The sequence below is a fragment of the Phyllostomus discolor genome, chromosome 3, assembly GCF_004126475.2.
Source record: "Phyllostomus discolor isolate MPI-MPIP mPhyDis1 chromosome 3, mPhyDis1.pri.v3, whole genome shotgun sequence".
Classification (NCBI taxonomy): Eukaryota; Metazoa; Chordata; class Mammalia; order Chiroptera; family Phyllostomidae; genus Phyllostomus; species Phyllostomus discolor.
The window spans coordinates 25,155,752-25,167,976 of record NC_040905.2 but is presented as its reverse complement, the minus strand read 5'-3'; the positions used below and the strand labels follow the sequence as shown (position 1 = coordinate 25,167,976).

Sequence of the window (12,225 nt, the reverse complement as noted above, 5' to 3'; positions counted from 1 at the left end):
TTTATTAAGATATATAATTTACATTTAAATACATAAATGTTTCTATATTTATCATATGTATATTCATATGGAAAATCTTTAAATAAAGAATACAACAATGAAAAATAAAATCCTCTTTATTGCCACCAGCCAGAGATAATCAGTATCAATATTTTGGTATATGTCCTTTTATTTATTCTGCTTTCTATACATATCTGCATACCTGTTCTTCATTTATAGAATTGGAACAATACTGCTTTAGTGGCTTACTATTTTCATGTATTAATTGTGAACATTTCCCCATGTTATTAGTCTTTTTTAAAAATATTTTTGTATTTATTTTTTACAGAGAGTGGAAGGAAGGGAGAAAGAGAGGGAAAGAAGCATCAATGTGGGAGAGAAACATCAATGTGTGGTTGCCTCTTGCACACTCCCAAAGAGGGACCTGGCCCACAACCCAGGCATGTACCCTGACCTGGAATTGAACTGGCAACCTTTCAGTTTGCAGGACGACACTCAACCCACTGAGCCACACCAGTCAGGGCATTGTTAAATAGTCTTCAGTAACTTTTTTTTTTTTGCAAATTCAGTAGGTAAAAAGAGGCACATCAATTAAATGTCCTACATCAATACTCAAGTTAAACAAGAGACATTTGATCATTTTAAGTTCTTTAACTTCAACTTGAACAGACCAAGGGAAAAGTAGAGGAAAAAAGCACAGCATTAAAATCTTAAAGCAAGCATAATTAGTCAAACATAAGAACATGGTACAGAGGTATTAGCCATGTTTTATACCCTTACAGTGGGAAACTTGATGAATTCATGTAGAATGACATAATGTGTGGATTTTAAATTAAGACACACAATGGTCACTGGTTTACTGATATTAGAAGTAGCAACTCCACTGTCATCTCGAGGTCACTATTATCATTGACATAAACTGGGGAGAAGTCACTAAAAAGGCTAAAAAGAGCTAATGAGAATTGTCTCAATGCAACATAAAATAGGTATGTTAGAAATTCCAAGTACTTATGACATCAATTATACAAAAGTGAGGACATTAATAAGTGTCTACCATAACAAGATGTTCACAAGAATAAAACAGTTAAGTTTTGAGCAAGGTAAATATCTACAGAGAGGAGGAAAATACTGAAATATTACTCACATAAACTATATACATTGCTCTTCATGAAATATAAATTTAAATGTATTATGTCATAACAGGGTGCATATTTTATTGATTACCATAACCAGTATAGCTATAGTTACATAGCTATGGATAGTGTAGCCAGGTGAAAAAATATACAATGTCCTTAAAGGTACATGCTAAAACAAATGCCTGAGTGTGTTCTCACTCCACAATATTCATTTTTAAAAAGAAAATGAAAGAGAACAAAACCAGATGAAGTGAAAGCTGATTCCAATGCTGAGTGGCTTCCAGTCGTTTCTCATCTGCTGTTTATGGAGGCAAACGTAAAACACATAAAGAAACTAAACCTACGGGGCTTTCTCTACGCACCATCCCTCTCTCTCTCTCCAAGGAAACTAAACATTTGCTTTTACCCAAACCCAAGAAGAGCTAACGAGAACTAGACACAGCCAACAAACTTGGCACCAAAGCATCCTGTGCCCCACCTGGATCTCTCTGATGCTCGCTATAAGACAACAGGTCGCTAGGGCCCACGTCTCTGACCGCCAGAGATCTTTCCGCAGCCAGAGGAGAGAAAAAACAGTGAGTTGAAGAGAAAGGGGCGAGGTAGTCCCCGACCCTAACACTTCTGCATTTTTGTGGGTGCTGGGGGACTCGCTGACCACCACCCCCTGAGAAAAACCTGCACAACACATAAGCCAGCAACTCTAGTCCTACAAGCTCCTGATAGTGTTTTCAGACGCTCCCACGCCCTGAAGCTGAATCCCCGACGAAATTCTAGACCGCCGTGTGGAGCCCACGGCGCCCGGAGCTCCTGACAGTCCCCGGCCGCGCAGGCGCCGCGGGGACAGGCAGGGAGTGGGAGCCGCAGGGACCGAGCGCGCACCGTACCGTCTTGTCCATGACGCTGCGCTGCGGCACCTCGCGGGGACCGCAGCAAGTCCCGGCCGTCAGGTATTTGGCCCCGTAGCAGTCTGGGTCCTCTGCCCACGCTGCTCCCAGGTGTCCGCTCGGGCCGCACGTCGTCCAGCTCTAGCGGCTGTTTGCAGCTTGCGCGGTTGCCTTGGCGACAAGCGTTGCTCCGCCTGGACCTGACTTGCTTCTCCGGCTCCCGCCGCTCCGGCGCCTCCCCGGGTCCGCGCCCGCGCGCGCCCACCGCTTGCACCGCAGCCCCCTGGGGGCCGGGTCCGGAGAGCGCAACTTTCCGCCCGAGCCCAGACGCTGTTTCTGACTGTTTCCCATCAGGTTTTGGTGAGATCTCAGCAGAATTTTACTTGTAGCATCAGCCAAGTCAACTAACATGGAGCGTGTTTGCGGGATTTTAGGCTTTTCTAGCTCCAAAAAAAAAAGTCAAATGGAATTTCGAATGTTTCAACTGTAATTCATACATCTTCCCACAGTCTTCTACCTAGGTTGCTCTCATTGCTTCCTTGTCAGCTTAGAACGCAGTGGAAATGTTTAACTTTGAATTTTAACCTGGAAGTGGCAAAGGTAATTTCCTAAGTACTGTCTACTGGTCATTTCCTAATACGGTCAGAACAATAGCTGCACTGGTATGCACGAAGTTCCCAGGAACTCTGCCTTAAGGCTTCCCAAAGGATAATATACACATTTCATACCTGCCGGCCCTCTTCTCTCTGGGACTGTCCATTGGAAATATAATGTATGCCACATGTGTAAGCTTGTGTTTTTTAGGGGCCACGTTTTAAAAAGTAAACAGTAACAGGTGAAATTAATTTTAATAATGTTTTATTTAACCCAATAAATCCAAAATATTATTTCAATATTATCAATGTTAAAATTTTTCATGAGATAGTTTACATTCTTTTATCCTACTTGGTCTTCAAAATCTAATGTGTATTTGACGCTAACAGCCTGTTTCAATTCGGACTGGCCACATTTCAAATGCTCATTAGCCAATGTGGCTGATGACTGCAGCACTGAGCAATTCAGGTCTACTGGATTACCTGCTCTAGGAAGACCAACCCCAAACCTCCGTGGAGAGATTCCCTCTGCTCAGAGGGCTGTTAAATAGCATATCAACTCTTGAATAGTGTTTGAATTCTTACAAGGAAAAAAATCCTTAATAAACTCTAAACGCTCTTCAGAAACCAAGAAGATCAGAAATGACTTCTTGTTCTACCTTTTTAAATATTAACTAATAAACTATTTTAGAGCAGTTTTAGGTCCAGAGCAAAACTGAGCAGAAAGAAATGACATTTTAGCTATTGGACTTTTTAGGCATTTCTGTAACTCTGCCTACCACCGGCATCTTTGCCACATGATGCCCTGCGTGTTAGCTCAGACAGAATGCTGCCCCGGGACTCAGGACGGTTGAGGTCTACTGGTCCCTGCTCTCTCAGGGACTGCACGGCAGCAGCATCCTGCCTCTCGTGTTAGCATATTGTCGGAGTTAACTGTACACCTAATATTCACTGTAGAAGAGTTTAGAGCCCGGTCCTCAAGAAAAGAGTTGTTATTTTAGTAGAGGTGAAAACTTGCCTTGGCCAGGGATGATGAGCCCCAGAGAGAAAGGGTGCCCATAGTGGCTAAGTCTGAGAAATGGAAATGAGAGCTAGCACTTTCCTAGATGATATGGTGCATTAGTTCGTTTCATCTTAAAACACACTCTAAACTTGGCATTGCCCCCCATAGTACCGAGGAGACAGAGAGAGAGAGATGAAGTGGCTTGCCCAAGGCTCTGTAGCCAGAAGAGCAGAAAGAACTTGAGACGCCAGCATTTTGTCTCCGCCTGGTGACTAAGCCGTAGACTACACTGAGATGACAGAGGCACCGAGGACAAGGGGGTGGGAGGAGGACAGGGTGCCTGCAGGCCCAGTAACACAGATGTGGCTGACTTCAGGAAGAAGGCCAGGGCTAATGCAGTCAGTACTGTCCCCATGGTTCCCTGGTCTCTGCCATCTTAGGCAAAATTCCGAACTGGACTCTTTTGTCTTTGGTCTTCTCTTTCTGCTAAAAAATTCTGCTTTATTCCCAGAGGGCTGTCTGCTGTTCAGGATCCCCAAGCTAGAGCAGTCTTCCTCAGGTCAGGCCTGGGTTCCTTCCCTAGCCACCCTAGTCCACAACTTCCCAACCTTAGGTATCACTCTCAAAGGCCCCACTTCCGGCTTCCTGACTAATATTCTAGAGGAATTCCAGCAGTGAGCAGGCGTTGGGCAGATGGCAGTCTCAACCAGCTCTCCAGCCCCACCCACAGCTGTACTCTTAAACTTGGCTTTCCGGAGGTAGAATCAGTTCAATGATAGGAACCTTGACTGAGTTTAAGAGGTGGGCTGGGAAGATGCTTGAGCTGGAGGTGCCCACACACTGTTGCTTAGATCCTGCCTGCTCTGACCGTGGCTGGAATAAGCCCACCATGGAAGGAACTGGGCTCACCTGCTCTGGGAAAAGATGCAATTCCTTTCTTTTCCTAAAAAAAATTTAAAGTAAACCTCAAACTAACCCCCCCCCCTCTCACACACACACTTAAAATTGCTCTTTTAACAAGCAATTCGTCTTTGGTGGCTTGGTTGCCCAGCACACAGTAGGTACTCAAAAAAATAGCTCTTGAATTTAAGAAGACCAAGTGAATGAACGCGATGTAATTTATTTATTGTCCGCCCATATACAGTCAAAGACATCAAGAGTAATTAAATCGTAAGATTTCAGATCTGACAGTAATCAGTAAAGACTATGATTTCACTTTATATGATTTCAGTTTGTAGAAAAGGAAACGAAGACCGACTCTCAAGAGGCCACCATTTATGGACAGAGACAGGACTAGAAACAAAGCCATTCTTTTGGCACTGTGGTGTGTAATATATTTTAAGACTTAAAAAATCACATACTTCATTTTCCAGGTCTGATTTTTCAAAATCACAATGCTTTTCTAATTTTACCAAAATATATATATATTATAGATAGCTCAATAAAATTTTATTAACTGTTTTACTTCCGTAAGTTGAGTGGGGCATGACTTTTGCTGCCTGTCATAAACTGTGGGCTAGCAAGCATCAATAGACAGTGAAAAAATGATCAGTTCACAAATCAATATTAATTCAGGTTACAAAACTTGGCAATGGAAGAAGTCACTGTTGTTGGCTGACCCACCCTCATTTCCATTTCATTCTTCCATGCCTGCTTCTCATAGATATGCAGGACATGGTAAATACTTCCCAGACTCCCTTGAAGTTATATGACACGGCTGTGGCTCGTGAACCCCAAATGGCAGTCTACATGGGCCCTGGGGAATGCATTTATTTTCCTCATAAAAGATAGATTCAGTTCTTCCCTGCATACTTTCTGGAATGAGACCGTGATGCCTGGAGCTGTTGCAGCTCTGGAAACCTTATAAAACACGGCCCTGTTATGACTGTCTTAGTACATGCAGGCTGTTACAATAAAGTCCGTAGGCTACATGGCTTACAAACAACAGAAGGTTTTTTCTCATAATTCTAGAGGCTGGAAGTCCAAGATCAGATATCAGGTAATCTCTCTCTGGTGAGGGCTCTCTTCCACATCACGGACTGCTGACTTCCCCTTACATCTTCATATAGAGGAGAGAGACCTACTGAGCTTTTTGGCCTCTTCTCATAAGGGCACTAATCCCATTTATGGAGACTCCACCCTCATGACCTAATTACCTCCCAAAGTTGCCACCTCCTAACACCATCACTCTGAGATTAAGGTTTCAACATATGAGTTTGGGGGAACACAAATATTTGGTTCATTGTAATGACCATAAGGGAAGAGCTCTTTGAATTACAAAAATGATAGCTTTAGTATCTTTGAGTCTCTGAACCAGCAATAGCAACTGCCACTCCAGACCCATTTGCTACATGGACAATGAAACCCCTGTCTGTGGTAAGCTTTGTAGATTGTGTTTTCTGTTCCCTACAACTGAAAACATTGTTAAATAATATGGAAACTACCAGCCATTCCAGGTTTGTAGGTCGACTTCATTTTATACAAACAGTGGAATTCTGAATTGGACTGTTACAAAGCAGTGGTAACTCAAAACCATCCCAATCCGAAGGGAGGAGGCGTGGCAGGGCTCAAACAATCCATGAATAAAATCTCATTTGGTTTTGTTCAGATCCCCCCAAGTGCATGTGCTGGGTGTGTGGCACCTCATCTACCCCAGGACTGCCACCGTGGGGTGCCCAGAACCCCACTCTCTGTTTTGGAGGAAGAGGATCAGAGGGCTTACAAGCACCCTCAGATGCTGTACAGGGATATCTGCCCCATGCAGGTAAGACGGACTGAACAAAGCCTCCGGCACAGGTGGTTGTCAGTCCTGCTGGCCGTTGAACAGACGCCTGGCAGCCAGCCATCCTTGGGATGCTTTTGTCCATGGTAACGAGGAGGGATGCGGGCATGGCTCTACTCCACAGGCATCATTCAGAGATGCTCCTTTAAGCCACTCTGGGCAGATGCCCTTTTTCCCTCTGGTCCTCCATGTTCCACGAGGTGTAAGGGCACCATCTTCATGTGCCTTCCAGCCACCTGACTGCTCCGCCTGCTCCCCCCTGGTCGCTCTCATTTGTTTCTCCACTGGTATCAACAGGTGTTCCAGCATGACTGCTCTGTGGCATCTAGGTTGCTACTGTCATGCCGGCTTCCACACAGGGGTGGCACCGGAAGGCACAGTAGTGGACCTTTGTCCTTTTGGACTGACCTCCGCCTAAATCCCCTTCCTGTGTTTGGAGAATTCCCCACCAAGCAGAGCCCTCCTCCTCCAGTGGAAACAAAAAATACCAAATACTCTCCCTGACCCCTTTATTGCCAGGGGAAATCAGCATATGCCTCAGATGTAACCAATCAAATGCACCCACCTTGGACTTGAACAGGGCAGCGTAGAGAATACATTTTGGCAGAGGGTGGCAGCAGCAACCCTGCCCTGAGTTTCCAAGGCAGTCGCAGCAGCAAAGGCCTCCTAAGCTGAGTCCTGCAGTTGTCAGTCCTGGAAGCAGCAACATCCTCACACAGGCTGGTTTTGTGGCCGGTGTCTGACCTGTTCCTGGCCCGGCTGCTGCTGATAGATCCTCCTGGCCATTCCCCAAACCTCACTGTCCAACTGTCTGAGCTACTCTGAGCTGCCCAATAGCTTTCAATACATTCCCTTTCTCCCCCACGTTTTGTTTTTTTTTTTTTGCACACATTCCGTACTGCCTCATCCTTTACGTCACCTTCACAACATTAACAGAAGGCTGTTGTGTGTGCAAGGCATTTTATTAAATTTGGGAATACTAAGAAATAAAGGAATTTCACGAGCAAGGAAGGAGAGGTTTAAAGTAGCATAGTAAATGCAGCCTCAGGTGTGGGGGGCCAATTTAAAAAAGTTAAGCTCTTCAAATGGAATGTCTTCATAGAGAAGAGGGGGCTGAGCACTGGTTTCTAGTCTTGCTTCCTAGTTTCAGAAGTTTAGCAGTCAGAGTTCTATTAGAGAAACACCACCAGTAGGATATATACACACGTGTGTGTGTGTGTGTGTGTGTGTGTGCGCGTGTGTGTGAAGAGAGAGATCTATTTCAAGGAGTTGGCTTCAGCAGTTGTGGGGGCTGGCAAGTCTGAAGCCCTCCGGGCAGGCTGTCAGGAAGATGAGGCTGGAAACGCCTGGGCAAGCGCTGAAGCCACAGCCCACAGGCAGGAGTTCTCCTTCCTCAGGCAACCTTCTCTTTGCCTGTAAGGCCTTTCAAAAGTTACCAGTTACTCAACAGCAACCTGATACAAAACAAACACAAGAGTGGCATTATTTATAAAATTTTAGAAATACAAAGACTTTTATTAAGACTTATATAATTTGGTGGAAACTTAGACTTTCCACCAAAAATAAAATCTTGCAACCTTCAAAGCTAAACACACAAGATGAATGCTTTTTTTTTTTATCCATCTGAAAAAATATCAATTGCCACAAAAGGATTAAACTAAAAATGTACGCATTTGCCCTGATTGGTGTGGCTCAGTTGGGGTGGGCATTGTCCCACAGAGTCAAAGGTTGCCAGTTTAACTCCTGGTCAGGACACAAGCCTGGGTCATGGGTTTGGTTCCCAGTTGGGGTGCATACTAAATGCAACCGATCAATGTTTGTCTCTCACATTGATGTTTTTCTCCCTTTCTTTCTCCCTTTCTTTCACTTCCCCCTAAAAATAAATAAGTAATCTTTTAAATGTATGTACTAAAAAAGAAACAGAAAACACTTTTCCATTGTACTCTGTATGTTTAGAATCATGGTTTACCAAAATACAGAATGAGGCAAAAGTAGATTTATAGTTGTTCATATGGAAAGTAATACAATATTTAACAAATAATGCAAGAATAAACTGCATTTCACATGCTCACAACTGTAAACCTACTTTTGCCCCACCCTGTGTTTCTGTCTAAGAATGGAGAATGTATTACCCACAGACAACATACAGACCTCAGTATACTAGTAAAATGTAACAGGTAACTTGGGGTGTGCAATTACAATAAGTTTTAAATGCTAGCATTTATTTTTTTGCCAAGGTACAATGTTCTAATAACATAACAAGCCATCATAAAAAGGATTTATATTTTTATTAAAAAAATGTTTTCTACCAATAGTGTAATACTTCTCACCAACGCATTACTTAAATGTTTGGAAAAATAGGCCTGGCCACTGTGGCTCAGTTGGTCAGAGCGTCATCCCATAATCGAAAAGTTGTAGTTTCGATTCCCTGTCAGGGCACATACCTAGGTTGCGAGTTCAGTCTCTGATCCACGAACATATGATCCCCAGTCCAGGCATGTACAGAAGGCAACCAATTGATGTTTCTCTCTCATATCGATGTTTTTCTCTCCTCTTTCCTATCTCCTTTCTTCTCTCTCTAAAAGCTATGGTGGGGGGGGGGGAGAATGTCCTCTGTGAGGATAAAATAAATAAACAAACAAACAAATAAATAAATTTTGAAAAAATAATAATGCAAAATAAAAATGCCATAAAGGTATGAATAGTTCCTTGTTATTTAAATGATCTTTACATTGTATGTTTTAGTTTAGGCCTTCAGGTATGGCCTCAGATTATCAAAACCAAATGCAATCCTCTATCAAAGAAACAGCTGCTTTCTGGCACTTGGATGACCTCACTAATAATTTTAATATCGAATTATTAATGCATATTCTCAGCCAAATTGCAAAGAGCATGTGTCAAAGTTTTATTTCAAATTTTCCACAAAAGAAGAGCCAGCCAATTCAAAAATATCCCTTCTGCTAGAGATATTTATAGAAAAAAAGGGACTGTTATGAAGATTTTTCCAAAGCTTGGAAATAAGAAAGAATGAAGCTTGTGTGACCTTTCAGCCTTTGGGTGGAGAATCATTTAATAACTGGCCCACTCAAGGATTGTTTAATTTTTTAGGGAAGTACACCTTTGCTTAATTATTACCATTGATTAAGGTGCAAACTCTGAAGTTACAGGTTAACTAGAAGATTTCTGTCCAGTAAAAGTGAAATGATTTCTGTTGGTGAGAAGCTACTGTGTTATGGTCACATAGGACTATTGACCAGCTTTGTATCTGAATTTGCTTTTTTAAAAAATTTTTTTTAAGATTTTATTTATTTATTTTTAGAGAGGGAAGGGAGGGAGAGAGAGAGAGAAACATCAATGTGCGGTTGCTGGGGGTCATGGCCTGCAACCCAGGCATGTACCCTGACTGGGAATCAAACCTGCGACACTTTGGTTCGCAGCCCTAGCTCAATCCACTGAGCTACGCCAGCCAGGGCTGAATTTGCCTTTTAAATTGTCATCTTCCATTGATGACATTCGGCATTTTCCACTGTTGGGAACCGCCCTGCCTGGTATCAGAGGCTATAACCCCCGCCTAGGCTAAGGCTAAGGGAACGCCCTTGGAACCGTAAGCCAACGAGGAGACAAGCTTATCTCCCTGACTGGAGCGCCACTTCTGTTCCTTCATACCTCACCCTGCCTGGACCCCAATGCTTGGTCGGTTAGCCAATGACGGGTAAGATTCCCCAAGCGGGGAATGATCTAAGACAGGCACAATCATATGGGAGGCCCCCAAAAGAAGGACTTTGGGTGCTACGGCAAAAGGGGGTGATGGACTCTCGCCCTTTGGCTTTGACAAAGCCCGAGCCCTCCTGCTCTGCAAGAAAATCTCCTTATCTCTTGGTTGCCTTAGTTCCCTTGCTCCACCTAAGCCTGAAACAATGACAGGGTGGTGCAGCTCTGTGCTGAAAAGGGCAGGTTCCCTGGGTGATCAGGCCTAAGAAAGAACATGTAAATTCCTGTGAAATCTTCTTTGTTTAGAATGCTCTCAGTTGAATGAGAAGGGTCCAAGGAGGAAGTTAGTTTGTTCCTTAAAGTCTTACAGCTCTTTGACCCCGACTCAAAATAGGCCCTCAGAGTTCCTTGTTACCTATCGTTTGATCCTCACTTCCTCGCAATGAGTAATGTGCTTTACCTGAATTCTTATGCAAAACGAGCCCAATAAAAGCAGGTTTGGACAATAAATCGGTGCACTTCCCACTAGAGGGGGTGGCCATCCCGTCCCTACTTCTCCACAGAAACTGGTCTGTCTCTGCATGTTTTTTCTCATGTTTCGATGAGCCATCCGCAGCATTCCGTGATCACTGCTGGCCGGTGACCCACACATCATTCCATCATTTTAAACTAGCTGGATCTCTCATTAACAAATCACATAAATCTTGACAGAAGCTGTATTATATGTATATAAGAATCATGCTTTTCAATTTTTTGGATTATATTTTTATATGATACAATATAAAAATGCCTGTTAACCTCAGACTCTTCAAAAGGCAGTCAGTTGGCTGGGCAGGGAGGCACAGAACTTCCCAGGGGGAAGTCTTAACCTCCTTAATGTCTCTCAGCAAACTGTTCAGGAATACTGATCACAATATATTCTGGGAGGAGGTATAAATTATGTCTGCAAAAATTTATGTACCTTGTTTGCGACAGTTTTTGTCCTCAGCTGCCATTTTGAATTTGGAAAACATTATATATATCGGCTGCCATCAATTGACAAAAATAACAATGGAAGCACCTCTGCCTCAGAATTCTACTACAGGAGGGATAGCTGAAAGCAAAATGCAGGATAATGCCTTGAATGGGGCATCTAAAGCATTTTCTCCTGCCGGTAAAGAGGAGACTGTGCTGTATGCCTCTGACATGCTTCATAATCTATATTCTCTTTCCTGAAAACTCAATCCAGAAAGGGAAAGGGAATCTCAAAATGCCTCATCTCTTTCAAGTTGCTTTGATGAAAAGTGAAACCCATTCAAATGAGCTTAGGCAAAGAGGATGAGGGACAGGGAGGATTCGGGAGTTCTCAGGAGCCAGAAAGCAGGAGCTATAGCCTGGAGATGGGCTAGAAGCATCCAATGAGCTCCCCGGTGTCTCCCCAGGGTGACCTGCAAGCCCCTCCTCTCTGTTCTCCTCTCTGAATAGCTCCTCCTACAGAGCTCTGCCTCTCCATGGGCTCAGCAGGAGACTGTCGTCCATGTCTACAGGTCCTTAGTTGAAGCTCGCAGTAGACACTGACTGACTAGCATGTCTTAACCCCAGTTCCTGGAGAGAGTCCCAATTCTTGAGACTAGTTCACATGCTGGTCCAGTCAGCCCTGGCCAGCGAAGACAACAGACCCAGGAACCCATCCCTACTGGAGAGAAGAAGGGCATGGACTAAGCAGACACCCAGTAGTGTCCACAACAGTCCAGGTGGGATCACCGCAAGGATGCAAAACTTTCTTCTGAACATCTCAGCCTCCATCTCACACCATAACATTCTCTCCATATCTTCATTCATTCACCCATCAGTCAAACATGCTGTATGCACTGGACATGCGCCAGGTGTGGTAATGGGGGAAAAGATGAATAAGACACAATCTTTGTCCTTTCTCTAATTGTCAAAGGAAAGAGCATTTGTAAAGATCCACTCAATTTCTTGACCTAACGAGGACATTTTTAGTTCAAGGAATATGTCTACTCTCCTTAATGGCCAAGCGTACTATAACTTTAGATTTCTCTCAGACCAATTTCTTATTTGTTCCATTGCATAACTGACTGACAATCAAGCTGCCATAATCTTCTTTGTGTTAGTT

At 43.6% G+C, this 12,225-nt stretch overlaps 1 protein-coding gene across 1 annotated transcript in view; it reads right to left on the bottom strand.

Moving 5' to 3' along the window:
* Window positions 1-2,156, bottom strand: part of DNAH5 (dynein axonemal heavy chain 5) — a 244,307-nt gene extending 242,151 nt beyond the window's left edge. The window contains exon 1 of the mRNA XM_036020259.1: window positions 2,021-2,156. Within this exon, the coding sequence (XP_035876152.1) occupies window positions 2,021-2,032 (12 nt within the window). The 5' untranslated portion in view covers window positions 2,033-2,156. The remainder of the gene's footprint in view (window positions 1-2,020) is intronic.
* Between the last annotated feature and the right edge of the window lie 10,069 nt (window positions 2,157-12,225).